General features: G+C 43.5%; 1 protein-coding gene across 4 annotated transcripts in view; it reads left to right on the forward strand.

Annotated features, from left to right (window-relative positions):
- Positions 1-19,917, forward strand: part of CELF2 (CUGBP, Elav-like family member 2) — a 278,195-nt gene that overhangs the window by 118,238 nt on the left and 140,040 nt on the right. For 2 of the 4 annotated variants that reach the window (XM_004691238.2, XM_012731295.1), the window contains exon 2: positions 12,130-12,326. In XM_004691238.2, coding sequence (XP_004691295.1) covers positions 12,130-12,326 — 197 coding nt within the window. Of the gene's footprint in view, positions 1-11,729; positions 11,959-12,129; positions 12,327-19,917 lie in introns of those variants that run through there. The other 2 variants (XM_004691241.2, XM_012731296.1) reach the window with 2 other exon arrangements.

The raw sequence follows: 19,917 nt of genomic DNA on the forward strand, positions 1-19,917 counted from the left end.
CCATAGCATCATTGGTTCTAATGTTAGTAATTAGGTCACTCATTTTTACTGGAATGATCTGAAGTTATGAATATTGGATGTAAAATTAACTGTGGTCCTATTTAGACCCAAAAGGAAATTCTTCCTCGGTGATCTTGACAGTGTGAAATGTTGTTCAGGCCTCAAACTGGCAGCTTGTGGGTCCTGAGTAGATTTCTTTCTGAACGAGAGGAGCAGTGACAGGCTTGTACTGTTTTTCCCCTTGATATCGAGGAACCTGTACTCTTTTAAGTTCAGGACTTCACATCAATTTGGTTGGTGCCTGAAAGCGAAGAGTCATGAAACTGGAGTCAGTCCAGAGTGAATTAATCTGAAATTAATTTGATTCTGAAAGACTCCATCTGGCTGTGTTTGGGAAAGGCAGTTAGACAGATATATAAACAAATGATCATCTGTATTCATTGTGCCAGATGTAGTGTCAAAAAATGAAGAAATGGCTTTAAAAAAGATCAGCTATGGGGAATTTTGATATAATGATATTCTGCTTCTTAGGATAATAGCCATTATAATTTTGCACATCATCTTATTTTTATTCTTATTTGTTTAGGAGGGTATAGCTACTGGTGTATTTTGAAAGAAATAAGTAAATTAAATTTCAAATTCTATCTTAATTGGTGATTTAAGATGCTAAATGGAATTTATGACATCCTGTGTGTGGGAGCAGGGTGCTGGGAGGGGTGTGGATTTCCAAATCAAAACATGGTATTTGGTAGTGATTTCATCCTAAGATGTGGTTTAGGGATTTAAAAACTAGCAATGTTGAATGTCATTTGAACTTTCTCTTTTGATTGTAGTTGTGTAGCAATGCAGGCTAGCACATGTGTATGTGTCGTAGGGAAACATTCACAATAAGCTGTGAATATGTGGAACTGTAGAAGTCATTAGTACTCATACTATCTTGGTAGTGTTCTTTTTCCATTACTTGTGCAATTTCTTTAAGCAGACGATCAGAGAGGTAAATATTTTAGATTGCTGTCTAGGAATTTAGTGCAATCACTGTATAATACCTATTGCCTTTTCTTATGTTGGGATAGAAAGACTCTAGAAAACTCATGATGAGTTCCTTGAATGGTATCACAGTCATCTATTATAGACCTTTTATTTCCATTTTTTCATACCTCAAATGTCATCTTTTATGATATCTTGAAAGGAGAGAATAAAGTTTACTTCTTGATCAGTGTTAAATTATTTGCTTTAGGAAAACAATTTCCTAGTAGGAACAACTCACTCCTCCCCAGGTCCCCATGCCCCTCCCTTCCAGCCAAGGCACACACCAAAAATAATAGCAGGCAAGCAAAAACAGAGCAGCATATGTAGTAGAAATTAACCCCCAAAGCTGAAACGTCTTGGCAAAACAAAGTATAGCTAGTACACAAATCTTGAATTATGATGCTCCCTGTAGTGCTAGAATGAGAAAGTCAAATCTCAAATACCTGGAGCCCCTGGGGACAGAGTCAGTCTAATTGGCTAAGTTTGCAAGATAGCTGGAAGCTTTTCCTTTAAGGCACCAGTCCCCTTAATTGTCTCATTTAGAAGGAATCTGAACAATAAATTATATATTTCCCTGCCTTCTTAAAATTTATTGAACATAATGTGACCCTTTAGTTGAGACAAGATTGTCTGTGCAGAATAATTACTCTCTGGTGTGGCTGTCCTTGGGACTTCTGGCAGATCCAAGCTAGCTCCCGGTCACAAGTGGGCTTTCCACTGCTGGTGCTTTTAGGGTCTTCATGTCTGCCAGTCACCTCTCCATAGTCTCAACTATCTCAACCCCATTTTCCTGTTTGCTACTTTTCATCTTGTGTGGGTTTGAAATGCAGTTCCTCAGAACCATGAAAAAGCAACATCAAATAAGAAATCTTTGAGGACTAGGTTATGAGCAACTCTCCAAAGGGTTTGAAAGACCAGGACATCAGAGCAGAAACCTTGTGACCTACACTTTGACTATTCCATGGTCCCTTTTTACTTAATTCCTTTGCTGGCATTTCCCAAGTATATGAGTTCATGGCATTATCAGAAAAAAATACCACCTACGCCTAAAAAGTCATTTGTTAGTCCACAGAAGATCATCTTCCTTGTGAGCAGATTGTATTTCCTGAGCTCAACAGCTCTTGTTAATATGACATGATTAGCTCCCTTTTGCTTTCCAGATCAGTGGAAGGAAACAGTGGCATTGCTAATCTCCAATGTTCTTATATCAAGCCTCACACTCCTGGCTGCCTCCCTCAGGCTGGCATTCAATATCAGTTGTAGTCCTTGATGACATGTCATTTATGGCCCAGATAGGTAGGCCAAAATCAGGCTGAGGAATGACCAGCCTGTTATTAAATGTTCCCATTGATAAATGATAAAATGAATAATGAATGGACAGATAATCAATATTTAACAGAAGGGTAGATAGAGTTCTGCATGCCAGGTGAGCACAAAGGTCAGTGAAGTCTTTGACCTTTAGTCCAAAGCAGGATTACCCCCTGAATGGTTCTGCAGTGATTCCAACACAAGATGATTGCCAGAATTCAGACGGTGGCTGTGTCAGAGCAAATGCACCCAGCAGGCATTTACAGAAAAAAAGACATGACTCAGTAACTCATCTGTGATAGATGCATTGACCCTCAGATTCAGTAGAAGAGTGCCACATGGAGTAACATGGCTGCTTATAATCATGGTGACAAATTGCATCATGTGGGATTTAATATCTACAACTTTTAAGACTTCTCACTATATTAAATCCATTCATTCAGAAAATATGAATATGCTGATACTGAGCTGAAGGTGCAGGCTTCCTGATGAAGCTGGCACTAAGCACCTTATTTAGAATTGCAACCTTGCACCCCATGCTCCTGAGGCCCCCTGCCTGCTTTGTTTTCTTCCATTGAAATGATCTCTTCCTAACATGCCAGAAGATGTACTCATTTTATTTATTTTATGCCCTCTTCTAGAACATAAACTACATATGGTCAGTCTTAACCCATTTGATTCTTTGCTAAAATCCCAATGTCTTGACCAATGCCTGCATTGAGAGGTGATTTCATATAAATACTTACTGAATTCATGATTGAAAAAGATATTCCTATCATCCACAATTTCACATTCTTACCATGTATGTGATTGGGGGTGGGGGTTCTGTGAATTATTGTTTCTGTACCTGTTTGGAAGGGTCAGTTCACTATTGTTTCTATTGGTTCAGATATCAGAGGAAGGGGTGTTCCAAGTGAGCAGTAAATCTGCATTGTGTGTGGGTGTTCTCTGCAGTTCATCCTGATCTCAGATTTGATGTTGGGGTACTATTTGAGCCAGTAAGAATAACAGAGATATTGGGTTTGAAACCTAACTGGAGGAAAAGAAGACAGGGGAAGATTATTTTTAGACATGTCAACTGTTAGTGTGCTAGAGCATTCTTTCAGCAGTAACCATAGATTAGACTGGAGGGTCACAGTCAAGACCGGAATCTATTTTCACATAAGTAATGTGACAGGAACATTAAGGAGTACATGACCTCCTTGAGAGTTAGTCCAGGGTACCAGATGCCAGTGGGAAGAGTGGGGTTGGAAGGGGCTGCACACCTGCAAGAGGCTCCTCGAACATGGCATCATGAGCCTCTGTGGGGAAGGACCACAGGTACAGTGCATGGGCCTATGCTCGATACCTCTCCACCTCCTGGGCCCTGGGACCCTTGGGACTGCTGCCCTCCAAGGCCCTGCGCCCTCATTAGAGCCTCTTTTTTTTCTGTCTCATTGTAACTCCATGAAATACCACTGCCTGTCCTCTCTGGCCTGGTTGTTTTCAGATACTATTTAAAAAATTGATCATGGCTCTGTGGCACAGCTTAGAAGGCTGGATCCCTAATCCCAGTGGCCAAATTACTCATTCACTGCTGGTTTATTGTGGGTCCTTATATTGTTTTATTTTGTTTATCATCTTGTACTTGGGTTCTATGTTGTATCTGTACATCTTTTCTAATTGACTCTGAGAGACTTAAGCGTATATATATATTTCAGCTATCTGCCCTTCAAATCTGGTTCTGTGCCTAACACACAGCACCTCTGCAATACCTTTTATAACACGAAGGAAAGATAAAGACCTTGTGTAAGAATAAACCTAGGGTGGGTTTGAATTTCCACAACGGTGGATCATCTGCTTTTACTACCAGTATTTCTTCAGTAAGTAGAGACTGCTGTGAGTCCAGCCATCTTGCTTTCCATAAACAGGTCTTACAGAATACTTTAACTGGCCATGAAAACAGGGGTTATTTGCCTTGAGAAGAAAAGCTGCTAAACTCATGACACAGCAGAGCAGACACTCTCCATTTTGTCTGTACTCAAAATATATGGCCCTGATTTTCATTACCCACTGCTAGAACATGAATATGGAAGACAATGTTGGTTAAAACTCAGTGTTCAGTTTGGAAAATCTATGTCAAACAGGTGAATTCTGTGGCATGTAGCCATAGGCAGGTAAATCAGACTGGGAGTAGGGAAGGTGTCCCTCAAGAGCCAAGCTGCCCCACTCCCTCTGTAAGCTGAAGGTGGGGTGCTACTGACTCCTCGCAGGGGTGGGGATGCCAGGTTAATCAATGTGAGCTCCTGAGCACTTGGAAAATGTGAGACCCCATATAAATCTGTGTGATGATTATTTCCCTGTTGCCATTTCTAAAAGTTCATCTAAAAGCCTTCTCCCTGTGAAAATGCCTCCTCTCTGCTCTGAAGTCCACTGGACTATTTCTGATAAAACACTAACTGAAATGAGTTCCCTGGGAGGGGCTCTCCAGCACAGATGCCTCACTACCTGCCCAGCGAGGGGGGTTGTATGTTCAGTCTCCAGGTACCCCTGGATGCCTCCAAATTGACTTCTTTGTAGGGGTTTTCCAGCTTTCTGCTTTTTACTAGCAGTCAAGTTGAGATAAGGTAATAAGGTTTTCCATTTACTGGGAGAGTCCAAACATCTGTGTTTACGTGGCCTCCTTTGGAGGGACAGTTTCCAACACATCCCTGCTTAGCAAATGTGTCATTTCAGGACCTGTAACAAACATAATCCATCGTTAATTCCAGCCACCCAGCAGAATACCCATTCCAAATGTGTCCTTTCCTAGTCATCCCTGACTGAATCCATACCCTGTACATTATTAATAAATCATAGGCTTTTTCAAATTTTGTCAAAGCATATGATGAACATACTATATATATGGCTCTTCCAGAAAAGTGGAATCTCTTCTCCAGTGGAGGGCAAGCTCATGTGTATTCAGTTTGACAGTAGGGAGAAAGGCTTTGCTTCTTCCTAGCTGCTAAGGGTATTCTTTGCTCCAGTTAATCTTCTGTGAGGATTTACCAGTTGCTCTCCAGCCATCTCACCTCAGATATGGGGCCCTGTTCCATAACTGTGGCTGTGACTCACAAAGCTCTGGCAACACGTGATTTACAGTAACCAGAGCTTCCAGGGAAACACAGGAACACCATTAGTATCACTGGCTTCTGGGTGAGGAAGAGGACATCTAGAGAGTTACCAAGTTTACCAAAATTATTCAGCAAAATTATTCAGTATTATTAAGCATAGTGGTGTCAGTTCAGTGCCATGTAAAAGCAATCACAGCACATGGAGGTTTGCTGCATGGTAACCCTCAAGGGACATATCTTCAAAGGGAGAATCAGTTCCCAGGCAGCCTGAGGTTAGGTGACAACTGATGCCCCTTCCTAAGCTAAGTGACTGGGGACTTTGTGGGAGAGGGCCACAGCTCCCAGCAGACTTGTCCACCAACGTGCCACACTGCCAGCCTATTGAGGAGAGAATTGTGTTCTTAAATAAAGAGCAACAACACAAACAATGTAGGAGATTGTTAATATTAATGAATCTCATGCCCATCCCGTTTCCCGCCAGAAGGGATCAGGCCCAGAGCCAGGTTCCTTCTGCCTTTGCCTCGCCTAGCTCAGTCTTGGACGGTTTCCTGTGATAACCAACAAAGCCTGTTTCTTTATGTGCTATTACTTAAGCACAAGCGATATTAAAAACCGATTCTGAGGCCCTTTGAAAGAGTGGCCTGTCAGCTGACTGAAATGATGGGACTGCATTTAGGACATTAGGAAGAGCATTGGCACAAATTGAGAGAGATGATGCTCTGGCAGCTACAAGCCACCAGCCACTCAGCTGTTTCATGTGAGTCTGCAGGCTGCTCTCCAGAGTATAGGGGACATCTCAGTCCCTGTGCCTTAATCACCTGGAACCCCCCAGAAGACTACTCTGAACATAGACAGGAATCACCCCAAGGCTTCTGGCAGCTGCTGATATTATTAAATCACCTCCCTGGTATATCATCCTCATCCAAACTCTGGTTTGCAGAATTACAGACATTAAGAGCCATAAGGAAACTCTTCTTTTTAGTTTACCAGTGAGGATATTGAGGTACAGAGTGGTACCTGACTGGCCTGGGGTCCCACAGTTTTAAGTATGCCAACCCAAGGCAAGGACCCCGCTCCATGTACCCCCGTGTCCTGCTGACTTGCTGTGGAGTTTCTGGCCATGCATTCTTATTTTCCCAGAGCAGAGTTGTCTTGGTGAAATCACCTGTTTTGGTAAATCTCAAGTCAGCTCTAACTTTAAAAAAAGACAAAAAGACAAAGAGAATTTTTTATTTAGGGATATTTAAATTGCTAAAAATTCAGTTCTCAGTTGTACAAGCCACATTATCAAGTGTTCAGTGGCCCCATCATGGACAGGAAAGTTCAGACAGGAGATTCACACTGAGTCATTCAGCACTCACACTCATATTCAAAGGAACACAGAAAGGTCAAAAAGAAAAAAGTGGAAATAATAAGATTATTGATAATTATCAGTGAGATTACCTTTCTTCACACAAAATTTTTTTCCAACCAAAGGCATCTTCTTACGTAATTCTGGCATTGGTCGCTATATATCTGCTGACGAGGTAGCATTTTGTATCTTTTTTTTCCTCAGAATTAATAAAAGTTTTACAGCCACTTGGCATTCCTCATACCCATTTTCTACATTGTCATTCCTTCCTTTTTTTTTTTTAAAGATTTATTTATTCATGCAGAACTGGGGTACAGGCCAGAGATGCGGAGGGTGAGAGGATTCACCAGGGACAGAGTGGGGAGCAGAACAATCAGATTGACGAAGTACACTGCTGAAGGGAGCAGCGGGTGGGTCAGGAGAGGTCTGCCTCACCATGTGGATCTCCTCCCGGGCAGGCGGGGATCGAACTTTTGCAGAAGTGGCTTAAGCTTCTTCGCGCTGTGCTTTAACCTGCTGCGCCACCAGGGAGGGCCCTGTCATTCCTTCTTTTTTAAAAAAAAATTATTTATGCATATAGAACTGGGATACAGGCCAGAGTGCAGAGTGAGAAGCTTCACTGGAGACAGAGTGGGGAGCAGAACAGGCAGATCAACAAAGTACACTGCTGAGAGGAGCAGCAGGTGGGTCAGGAGAGGTCTACCATGCCATGTGGTCACCTCCCGGGGCAGGGATCAAACTCATGCTGAAGTGGCTTTAGCTTCTTAGTGCTGTGCTTTAACTTGCTGTGCCACCAGGGAGGGCCCTGTCATTCTTTTAATAGAAAGGAAATGTAATGCAAAAAGTTGATAGCCGAGGAAGAAAATGAAAGAATAAAAATATCTGTTCTTTGTTTCCATTTTCCAAAAGAAAACTGCAATTCATTGGGCTTTATAAAAGCTGTTGTCCTAGAATTAATAATGATAATACAAATGCATCAAATCAATTCTTAATTTTCATAATACTATAGTGCTCATAGGAGCCTCAGAAGATTTTGCATATCCTGTCTTGATCTAGTTCTCTATACTAGAAAATAGAGTAGGGAAGTAGGTCAATGCCTGTGCTTAAAGCAAGGAGTAAGCACTCTTTTTTTTTTCCTCCAAATGGCATTGTATTTTCATCTTGGCTCAGAGATTGATGTCACCAGTGTCTGCTGGCTTGGTGCTCTCCAACTTGTGGTTCAAGTTCACGTTGCATCGGTCCTGGAGGAGTCTTAGAAGTTGGCTCTTTGTCAAGAGTCAAGGCAGAACTGGCGCTCAGGAGCTTGTTGCCATTTGTAGGTGAGGTTCCAGCAGAGATGTATGTGCTTGTGCCTAAAGCCTCAAATGGCCATAAGTCCCTAGCACTGTTGTGAAGCTGTTGTGATTATGTACGTCAGGTTCCTGGCAAAGTTTTCTGGCAAACAGTGGGCCCTCCATAAATATTAGCATTTGAATATAATTCCTGCATTGTGTATGCTGATTATGGCTGGAGAGTGCAGAGAAGTGAACTAGTCTCTGAAGTGAACTCTGAGCCCACAATCATATTCTAGCAAATAGAAGATCTTACTGATGGTCTTGCTGAAATTTGGGGTAATCACCCATAAATACCCCTCTGAGATGAGCACTGTGGCACTCTCTGGTTTCTGTCAAGTACCTGGAAAGGTTTAACTGTTAGATGCATACTTCTGGTTTCCTTAGAAGTGTCAGCACCTGCAGCCCCATTACCTACTCAAAAAGAGCATCAGGTAGGAGCAAAGTTGGAAGTCCAGAGCAGCTGTCATGCATTCGTATGACTGTGGCCATACCATGAGGTACACGATACAGGCTTCAGCAACTTGGGCTGTCAATGCAGTTTACACCTGCCCTGCTCAGAAGCTTTTGGGGGAAGCTGTGCTTTTGTGTTGACGATTTGTATCACAACTACACACTGTTAGATGCATGTAAGGGATTTTCATGTCCATAGCATCATGCAGATGTTTGTAACAGTCATTTACCTATGACAAGTACTTGAGAAAGTTTACACTGAATGAGAGGTTCTCACGGATGCGGCCGTGAGTGGAGAGGAAGGAAAGCCATGGTGTTGGACACACCTTTATACCATTACTGAGAAAATGTGGGGTGGGGTGTAGTATTAACAGGTTATTAAATTGAGCCCTTTGCCTCTTCCTTTCCCTCAAACAGAAAGAGGAAAGGTGAATATTCCTTTCAGTGCTGCCTTTGATTTGACAGTGGGACCCAGGGACACAGGAGGCCTCCTCATAACTGTGTATATTCGTAGATATGTACATAAAGAACTGTTCTCTCAGCCCAAGGCCAATCACATACAGTATTTGGCCACATGATAGGTTATAAATATTTAGAGTCCACTGGGCCTGCGTTTGAATTCTGCTTCTATCATTTTATAAACTGGCAATCTCAAGAGAGGAATTTATTTACTAGATATGTTCATCTAGAAAAATAATACTTTGTATCGGGTAGTAGTGCTGACCCAAACTAATGTATGTGAAGCACCTACCACAGTGCTCAGTAAAATAAACATTATTTTTTAATTTAGGCTGTGAATGGTATTGGAGTCTATACCATGAAAAAAAATTGGGTTGAAAAGTAGCCTTGTGACAGTCACTCAACTTGAGTGCTTCTCAGATGCCTTGGAGGCATTAATATGGCTAAGATTGTAGAAACTTACTCTGCCATGTCCTGGACTACACGTGGGACTCAAGATGTGGTGTAGTGTCAGAGCGTTCAGTCCTGGCATCCCACCACCTCAGAATGCGATGAGGGCTGCAAACATCCTGGATGACTTGTGGGAGCGGGATTGTAAATCCGCACTCGCCAGCATAAGGCCAGAGGTTTAAGATCGAAGCCCTCTTCTCAGTTTCCACTTCTGTTTCCCTTCTTTCAGTACCCTCAGCGAGTATTTGGGGTGGGGGTGGGGGAACAGGGCAAGTAAAAAAATGGCCCCGGAGGTGGAGAGGCATTAAGGGATATTCGCTCTAGAATGCCAAGTGTAGAAGTTAGGACTAATAGGTCCTCACATAACTCCACCACTGTGTTCACTGTGCTCTGTTCAGAAATGATGCAGTAGACGCATTTTTTTTTTTTGAACTTCCGTTTTCTGTGAGCCTCAGAGACCTGGTGCAATGCCTTCCTCTTTTCAATTCTAGCTGATTGTCAGCAGTCACCGCAAGTCCTTCCTGTCCCAGAAAAGGCCTGCCACACTCTCAGCTATCAGCAGGCTGTGAACACCACATTCTTTTCTGCATGGGGCTCCACCACCTCCATCTGCTAAAGTCAGCTCCACAGGGTTAAAGTGTTTATTGACTCTCAAAGGACGACTTGAAAGGGAGTATAGGTGCATAGAACCAGACAAGCAAAGGAGCACTAATACAAACAAGCACCACATTACACCTAAATTGTTGAAAGACAAATTTGTGCTCAATATTTTATTCAGCAGAACATTTTTATAACAATAAGGTTGATTAGAGAAAGCTTTCAAAGTGCTTCAAGTTAGATAATCTGATTGTTTTTCTCAAGAATAAAAAAATAAAGCAGTAAAATAGGGAATAAGAAGCAGCAGAAATTGAAGCCAGGACCCAGTGGAGAGTATTTACCATCCTTTTCCTCTGTGGATTAAATTGAATTCATAATTTCTCCTTTCCATAAGTTTCTTTGTTTTCTAGCCATCACTGCCTTCTCTTTCCTTTTAAGGACTCAGGACTAAACTAGGTAGGTTCTGCAGCAGGTTTCTTGTGCTCTGGTAGCTTTTTGATTGTTTGTTTAACCAGATAAGGAAACCTACTTAACATCCCTGAATACCTTCCTACTAAAACTCCAAGGCCACACCTGCCATTTGTAGCAAAGATATAATCCCTGTGGTCCCTTCTTGATATTTCTGTCTGTGGCCTGAGGATGGGGCTGAGGGATGGCAGGAGACATAGCCAGTAGATGTTGTCAGCCAGGTTTGTATTTATTTAGGTGCATTTTATTTTCACAGGCTGAGAAGCTAAGAACAAGAGCTTAATAGTGCAATGAATGCTTCTTGGGCCATTCAGCCTTGTCACTTGGCAGAGTAAGGTGGATGGATTCAGGGTACCTGGGGGTGGGGGTGAAGGGGGTTAAATGAAAAGCGGATGTGGTTTTTGATTTCCTATTTACACAGCTCAAATAGATGGTATCCAAGTCAAAAGTGAACACCTTCATGGTCGTATTACAAGCTGGTAACTAGGAAGGAAGGTTTGCTCTCCACAAGCATTCTCTCCTCCAAACGGGGCTTTTGGAAAACAGCATGAAGGGAGGGTGATATGTAAAAGCTTATGTACTTGCTCTTTGTGTCAGCTCCAAATATTTACTGAAGCTAGGAGAAGGCAGACTTGCCTCTTTTCTCTCCCAAACGTGTGATTGTTTAGAACTCAAGTGCAACATCTGGAAGTCAGATATACAGAGAGCAATTTATGGAGTGTGAAAGATTTGAAATATTCAGTGTCCTTTAGTAGGAACTCAACTTTCTAGGGCTGCATCCCCCCCTCCCCCCCCCCCAGCACAAAGCAGGCAATTCTGAGATCGCCTTTGCCTCTCTGAATTAAACCCTTTGTGCCTGGGTCCCATAAACAATGTGCTTTTTAAACGGGAGCCCCCTCCCGGCCCTGGCCCTTTTCTCCGTGGTGGGCAGCCAATCCGGCTGCGCGATCCGCATTGCCCGAGCACTTTCCATTCTGAGCAGCAACAACGTACTAATTTGATGCACACATGGATGCCTCGCGCACTCTGCAAATTCATCACCAGCATCTTGCATTAGTCATCTGACGAACTGCCAAGTGTTTCATTTTCTTTTCATGTGACTTTATTATTACCACCTCTCTCCTCTCTTCCAAAAACCTCCATGAGGGGTGGGGGTGGGAGAGGGGGAAAGCCAGCAGAAACCAGCCCTGCCTTTCTTCGCACACGAAAGCCAGTGTGGGGTTGATAACGCTGCGGATGTGTTGATGGCAGCCTTGCAGAGCAAGACCTGCACTTAACTTGCAGCTGCCTCCAGAGCCGGGGTTTCAAGATGTCCACGCCCCGGGTGACAGCCGGCGGGGCGCTGCCCTGTGCTGGGGCGGCGGTGCTGAACCGCAGCCTGCAGTGAGAGCCGCCACTGCCTCTGAGAAGCAACCTAATGGTGCCTGTGCTTTGTTTTAGTTCATCAAATTTCCACGACTCATTAGGCACTTTGCCCCGTGCTCCTCTTCCTCCTCCTTCCGCCTCCCCGTCCCCACCCTCCCCATTTTTTTTTTCTTCCTGTCCCTCTTCGTGCAGCGCTAACTCTGGCTCCCGGTTCCCTTTTTGACAGTAACGGCACAGCCAACAAGATGAACGGCGCTTTGGATCACTCAGACCAACCAGACCCAGATGCCATTAAGATGTTTGTCGGACAGATCCCCCGGTCCTGGTCGGAAAAGGAGCTGAAAGAACTTTTTGAGCCTTACGGAGCCGTCTACCAGATCAACGTCCTCCGGGACCGGAGTCAGAACCCTCCCCAGAGTAAAGGTGCGGACCGCGGGGATCGCGCAGGGTGGTGGGCATGGGGCATTGCGGGCTGCCTAGCGCCCGCCCGCGGCAGAGGACTTTTAGTGGGAGCCTGCCCGCTGGCCCTGTACCCCAGCCGGAAGCCCAGCTCCTCCCCTGCCCCCAGCAGCTTCCCAGACAGGTGGACGGGAGGCCTGGGAAGAGGGAGGGAGGAGCCGCGGGCGGGAGAGCCAGCCTGCCGCGCCTCTGTCCAGGCGCGTGATTGTTCTCCTGAGGTCACTTTCTAGGCAGCGCAGGATTTTCTAGGTGGAATGCCTGTCTCCCTGTGGAACAGTGTTTCTCAGCCTTGCATTTCAGGCGCTAACTCGATGCCTGCCTTTTACGTTTTTGCCCATGTAATTAGAATTGCATTTCACTTTTCTGTAGCCTGTGGGGATACTGCAATGCTTTTATAAACAGTTAGTATGATACCACTGAGATGGGAATAAAAGGTACCCTTTTAGGAGGGGCATCAATTCTTGGGGTCTAGATGGGGCTCATTAAGTGAAGTGTGCCTGGGGGGTGGTGAGTTGGGGAGGAAATGTCACCCTAGTGGCCTGCGATAGTTCGCACACCTTAAGAAATGCTTGTGCTTCGGAGTGTACAAACCCATGCTGTTTACTGCTTCCATTTTCAGTAGAAAGTGGTGGGGGGCAGAGGAGAGGGAGGTTGCAGTTATGAAAATAGAGACCCGAGACCTTTGTGCCATATGAAAGCATCTGTGTTTTGGAATCATCCTTTGTAAGCGCTTGATCTCTGTCGATGAGTTCACCTTCATCAGACGTGATCAGGGCGTCTTTATTTAGTACTTTTGTTCTTTTCTCTGCTCTTGATCTCTTGTCTTTCTACCCAGGGCTTTTCTGGCTTGCTGGTGCTCTCTCAGCTTCTTTATCTCTGGACCTTGGTGTGTTTGTCCAGCCTGTGATTTTTATTTTGCTTTGGCTCCCCATAAGAGCACCAAAAGCTCATTGTTTGGCATGTACGTACACTTTAGATAAGCATGTGAGCATTGACACATCTTTGTCTCTGAGACTTTTCCTCGCCTTCAAGGTGAAGAGATAGGACTAAATAATGGATAATAAGATTGGACATTGGTGTTCTGTGACTCTGGGACATGTTGAGCTGTCTTTTGTCCTCCTAGTTGCCAAGGTCTGATAGCACTCTTTGGAACCTTTTAAGGATCATAAAGGACCCTACCAATAATTACTTTATAAAGAAAACAGACAAGCTTTCAGATTATGTTATAACATAATCGTGTCATCTATCTCTGTCTGTCTGTCTGTCATACCAGGAGAATTTTCAAGAGAACATATACTGGGTTTTGATGCCACAGACTTGATTATCTTCTAATTTGATGAACACAAAATTAGATACCTAAAAAATCAGTAGGAAATAATCATAAATTAGAGCAATGTGGAGAACTTTCATTGATCACATTGCTAAACAATTGACCTACATATTTCCCAAATGGAGAAAACTAGAATTTGTGTTACTGCTTAAACTTCATAATGTCCCACTGTGGAAAGACAACATAATATGTTGGGCTGGACCTGAGGAGTTAGCAGAAACTGGCTCTCCCACCATATGGAGTGGCACCCACAGGAAACTAGGCCAGTTGTGCTAAATAATGCTTTAGAGCAGTGACTGCAAAGCACCCTTGACTAAGATAACATGCCTCCAAATTTCAATTTGCTCAGCATATTCAAAATGATTTCTGATGTAATGATCAGAGCTCCCTTATTATTCTGAGGCTCAGTTACTTACAGTTTAACTTTTGATTACATATATCTTGCCTTAGCCACAAGCCCTTCCTCTCAGGCAAGTACATACCTGTGCATGGCCTAGTTCTTCTGCCATTTTCTCTCTTTTTTCCCCAGTGTTCTTATAAGCAATGTCTTTACCAGGCTGTCTTTGACACTACACATTTTGTTAACTTCACTAACTAAGCCTCAGGTGTAACTTCATTAAAATAGTACATTAGCCTAGAGTTGGGGAGGGCAAAGAAAAGCCCTACAAGGGACTTACCATTTTGGAGCACTATACCAGGTTCCATGGTAGGAGCTTGACATGTTATCTTATTGTCATTCTTACTGTAAGTTTAATTTTTACTGAAATTTTAACAGGAGGATTAGTCACACTTGACAGATGAGGAAACTGAGGCATAGAAAAAGCTAAGACATGGAGCCCAGTTTACCCAGCTAATAATCAGCACAGAGTTGAACACCCTGCTTCTTAACGAGACGGGACACACACAGTGTTGGTCTGCTCCATTTCAGGCCTTGGTCTGAGGCCTCCCTTACCTGAGTGCACCCCAAGTAAAAGAAGGCAGTATGTCCTTGAAGAGCAGGGTTGATTTTTATTTCTGCCTTAGTGCTTAGCTTTTATACTCATGGGTATAGATTGTACATCGTTCTAACTCATGGTATCATGGATGGGAGTTGCAGATGATATCATTCAAATCTTACCTTTGGAGATATAGGTCAATTCCCATTACTGTGAACTCCAAGTCTCACATCAAATATTTCACAAAGTGCATGGGGCTGTCAGCCAAATCTTGAAAGGGTTTTTGTTATACAGACATCTCTGCTGTAACGGTGTTTGTTGGTGATGGGATTTGAGCTGTATGATGACATTTCTCTCAGCGGATTACAGCCCTCAGCTGCTTACTTACAGTGAGCAACAAGCACCACCCTTCTTTGCATGGATACCTGTATGTGCCATGGGTGACTAGTCGGTTCCTGTGAAAAGGAGGACTACACATTTCCTTTGGTCCTGGCTGTCAGCAGAGTCCAATTATCCTGATCGCCCAGGCTGATGGCAAAGCCTCAGAAATGACAATTTTGGAGATTGTCTCTAAACATGGTTTAAATGACCTAAGTAAAGCTTTGGAGTGGCCTTGATTTATTGCCATTGAAATTAAAGGTTCCAAAGAAAGAGACAAACTCAGGGTCTTACGTAATCCGGGCGAATTAGCCATTTCTCTCACTTTGCATTTGCTATTCTGTTTACTCTTGAGTTTTGAAAACTTGGTTGTCATTTTGGAATCATCCTTTAGGAATTAATCTAAGCAATCCATTTCCTCTCCCTTAAATGCATGTATTGATCATGCAGACTCAGCAACCCTAGGGAACCTGAATAAATTACCCCACATACTAGGATATAAGGAGAAGATGTTTTATGTAGCGGTGTTGATAGAGCCTAGGGATGGTGAGAAATACCACACAGTCGTTAAGAGCATGGTATTGGAAGTCAGACAAGTGTAAATTCAACTTCTACCACAATCTAGCTGTTGGCCATAGGCATGTTATATAATCACATCTGAAAGTAGAAACAGCCTCTACAGGACTGCTGAGATGATGAAGTTATGTGTTTTGTACAGACCTGGAATATGATAGGAGCTGGTGATGGTGGGGGTTGTTATTATAGAAGCTCTTAGCATCACTGTTCTCACAAACCTGACATCTAATTGGGACAACTAGGCAGCTGTATAGGCAACATAATATAAGTGCACTTTAGAATAAGAAAAAGATGGGTATATCTGAGCTCTGGAAGCTGAGAGAAGGAATAAAGAACTTGCAGCTATGAAGATAGGGAAAAATGATGTCCTTGCCAAAAATAATAAAACTTAAGTAAGTGAAGACAGTGTAAACACTACAGGTAGCTAGTCTGGTTTGATTCAGGGATGGGGGAGGGGGCAGGTGTAGGGTGGGTTCTGGAAACTATGCACTTCCCCAGAGTTCAGAGGTGTTGTGAAATATATGACATGAAAATGGAAGAGAGGAAAGTTGTGATGCCTAGAAATACAGGTAATGGTCAGTTCTTAGAGTTTCTTAATTTTCTGACAAAAATATTTGACTTTGATTTGCTAGGCAATCCAGAGTGTCAAAAGGATATTTAGACAGGGAAAAAGTGGTTAGCAGACTGGTACAGAGTGTTAACTCAAGTCGTAGGGCCTGAGCAGCCTTCCAGGGGAGTGGAAAGGGAAGAGCTATCTGTTGCAGACATAACAGTGATGCAGGAAGGGGATTTGCTAACTAATTTGGGCCTGTGGTAACCAGAGGTTTTGAGTTAACTGGGGGAAATGGGAAAGCAGTCAGCCATGGTGAGAATGAGGAAAGGGAAGAATACTAAGGCTAGTTTTGATTGCCTTGACTCTGACCTGCCTCAGGAGAGCCGAGAAAGATTTGGGCCCAGAAAAGGCACTGGACTTGGTAGTTGGAAGGGCTCAAGAATATTTCAGAAGGAAGAGGTTGGGGTTGGGAGAGGGGCTGTACAGGTTTACCTGTGGAGGTTATTCTTTCTAGTGGTCTGGCCATGAAAGAAAAGAAAGTCTAGATGTTGTTGTTTCCAGTCAAGGGTAGTGAAGATATGGGGAAGACAGAATTCAGGGTCCTGAAAGAGACAGAAGGAGTACCTGTGAGAGCACGTGTTCATTTGAAACAGCAGAGCAGTTCAGAGGAAGTGATAGCACAACCATTTTGTCTGATGCAGAGAGTAGATCTTCATTCCAGCGGCCCTGGGTCTTCTCATAACATCCACTTCTGAGAAGGGTGGGTGGAACTGAAGACTTAAGTGAATGGCTTTAAATGAGTGCTGTGGAAACTCTGAAAGGGAGAGGACCACAGGGCCACGGAGCAGTGGCGAGAGCCGGGTTTCTCACAGATGTTCCCACAGAGGATCCTGATGGCTGTGGTTTGGTGCCTGTCAGTGAGCGACCACAGGGAACCCAGAGTTGGAAGTGACCAAGACAGACATGGAGGAGGTCAGGGAGGGTAGCAAAGTTTACAAATGTTCTCTGACGTCTCAACTAGGGAAGCTAAAGACAAAGAGTCTTGGTCTGGGAGAAGGAAGGGCTGAAGGTGAAGATGTGAGTGGGTTGTCCCCATGAGAGAGGCAGCAGGCACAGAGATGGTTCTGTGAATCTGGACTTTGGGCCAGATGGTGGGTGAATTGTATGCTTTGGATCTTCAATTTTGGGATAGTTCTGTTTTTATCAGAACTCTAAATCCTACTCATCAAAATTATAGCACCCTGAGAAAGCATACTATATAGTGAACATACTAGATACATTTTTCTAAGCCCAAGTAGTTAGATATTATTATGGTAACAGACTGGAACACTGAGGTGCCTGCGCTAAGTGACTAAATCAAGTCATTTAGCTTTGGAGACTGGGATGCTGGACCAGACCTTCAGTCCATATGAGCCCAGTGCCTCAGTGATCACATTTTACCTCCTGTCTTTTGGTGACTTCTCAGCAAAAGAGAACTAGAAATAGGAAGTGCCTTGGGTTGACTATCAGTGTGTGCCACAGGCCCAAGGGACAACACTTCCTTTTTTCTTGAATTGTGTTGGGAGGTCAGAGCCTAACTGGCGACAGCTGTAGGACTTTCAGCCCAGTGTGCTGGGGGAGCAAAATGAAACTTCTGCTGGGAAGCCCTTTGGGTTTCAGAAGAGCGGCTTTTACAGTGGTTCTGATGCTGTGGCCATTTCATCTTCTCTGCTGGTAAAGCTGCAGTTAGGGTGATGCTGGCGACCAGTCTAGATCGCAGCTCCCCTGGGGAAGTTGACTCTTCCCCTCCTCTGTTAATCATAGCTTATAGCAAAATAGGCTGTCTCAGCCTTTGACAGATGTCCCTTCTTTCCATCTTACAGCCTTTTCTTCATTCTTCAAGAGTCCATTACTAACTAACACAGGAATTTGTCTGAACCTCCTCCCAGTTGAGTGCATGAAGAGGTCTTGGAAAGTGAGGTTAGATGGCCAGGGGATGAACAGGGAGCCACAAAGTGGACGCCCAAGGTCAAAGACACCCAAGGCTAAGTTTCTTCTGGATGGTGACAGAATGAGAGCAGACCTTCCAGTCAGTCAGGAGACCTACAGCTGCTATTTATTGCTACAGTAAACAGTGTTTCTGAGGTGAAAGAAGGGCCTCGATTTCCTTATCCTTACATGGCGGGAATACCTACCTCAGGGTAGTTTGGCATATTCAGTGAGAAAACAAATGTGAATGCTGCCAACACAGTCTAAAGAGAGTTAGCATTATAAACTTGACTCTTGTCTTCTTTAAAAGGTGAAAGATTTGTGAAGAACAGCTTCAACCTTTTAATTAAAGGAATTATATTGGAGGACTGGGGTGGGAGCAGGAAGGTTCATTTTCATATTTCATGCCTTGCCTTTCTGCCTAGAAAACTCTGTCAGAAACTTCCCTCAGGTAATAGAAATGGACTTGGAGGCAGTTTATTTAAGCAATGTCACCTCAAAATCAGTAATTGAGAAAGAATTCAGAAGGCAGGGAGATGAACCAATTTTACTTTTTAATACAGGTAAGGGATAGGATTTCTGCCCTAAATTTCTTGAAAACTAGGGTTGCTGCCCTAGATTTTCTGGAACAGCCCACTCTCGTGAGCCCTGCCCCAATGGCCCACAGGAAGGATGCTTTCATCCTGAATTAATGCTACATTACCAGAAATCGCTGTGTAACTTCTTGTGACATTCTTTCAGTTTTGGCTAGCTGCAGTCCTAGGGGATAAAAATAAAAAACCACCAGAATTGCTATATTCATGCAGGCAGGGGTCCCAGCACATCCTCATGAGAGGTGGGTCACTAATTATATCAGCCTAGGACTTATCATGGGGTTATAGCAAACGATTTCACAGTTCATTTTTTTGAAATGGAGTTCTAAATTATTTTGACTTAGACATACTGAGCCTGTGGGACTGATTGAAATAAATGAGAGAAATGTTCAGTAAACCTCCTTTAAGTCAGAGTGATAAGGAATTCCTTCCGGTGGCCCGTACTTGGTACTGAGGGACCGGGCCTGATCGTGTCTATCCCACGTAGCACTGAATTTCCAGTACTTCTATCAGACAGCAGCATCTACCCTAGAAGAGAACACTAACCAGGGTACAACTTGATTTTTACTTCTCTGGAGAGGAAAAGAGAAAGAAAGGGAAGGAGAGACAGAGTTCATGCCAGAAAGGAAAAGTTATTACTTTAGGCTCCTTTGAACCATTTTGTTTTCTTCTTCTTTGTCTGGGAGATGAATTGGTCCGCAGCTGTCCCTGATAGGTTTGCGTTGCTGAAATGAGAATAGCAAAAGATGTCGAAAGCAGGCTCTTAACAAAAGAACTTTTTTTTTTTTTTTTTTTTTTGGTAACAAATTGACATAAAAAGTAAACCCAGGGCTTCTTGGACTCTGTCTGTTTGAATCCCTCTATGATAAGTCCTAGGCTGATTGAAAATAAGAAAGTCCGGGTGATCTTTCTATTTGAATCTGATACAATTATAGTTTTCTGCTTAGAGGTCTTGTTTGCTTTTTTAAAATATTATTCATAACCAGTGAGTTCTCTCCACATTAAAGGTGCTTACTATCAGTCACACAGTTGTCCACCAGTTACCTTACTGTGGTTCTTTATGAAACCAGTCTTCAAAAGTGAGAAGGCCTATTTGTTACCTCACAAGAGAAGTAACTGCTCTCAAGGGCAATGTTGTTAGTTGCTCCAAAACGCAAATGCCTTGCCTGGGAGTTGCCTTAATGTGACCTACCCTCCCTTGCTCATATCCACTCCAAAAATC

Source organism: Condylura cristata, unplaced genomic scaffold (assembly GCF_000260355.1).
Source record: "Condylura cristata isolate star-nosed mole 26May11 unplaced genomic scaffold, ConCri1.0 scaffold00030, whole genome shotgun sequence".
Classification (NCBI taxonomy): Eukaryota; Metazoa; Chordata; class Mammalia; order Eulipotyphla; family Talpidae; genus Condylura; species Condylura cristata.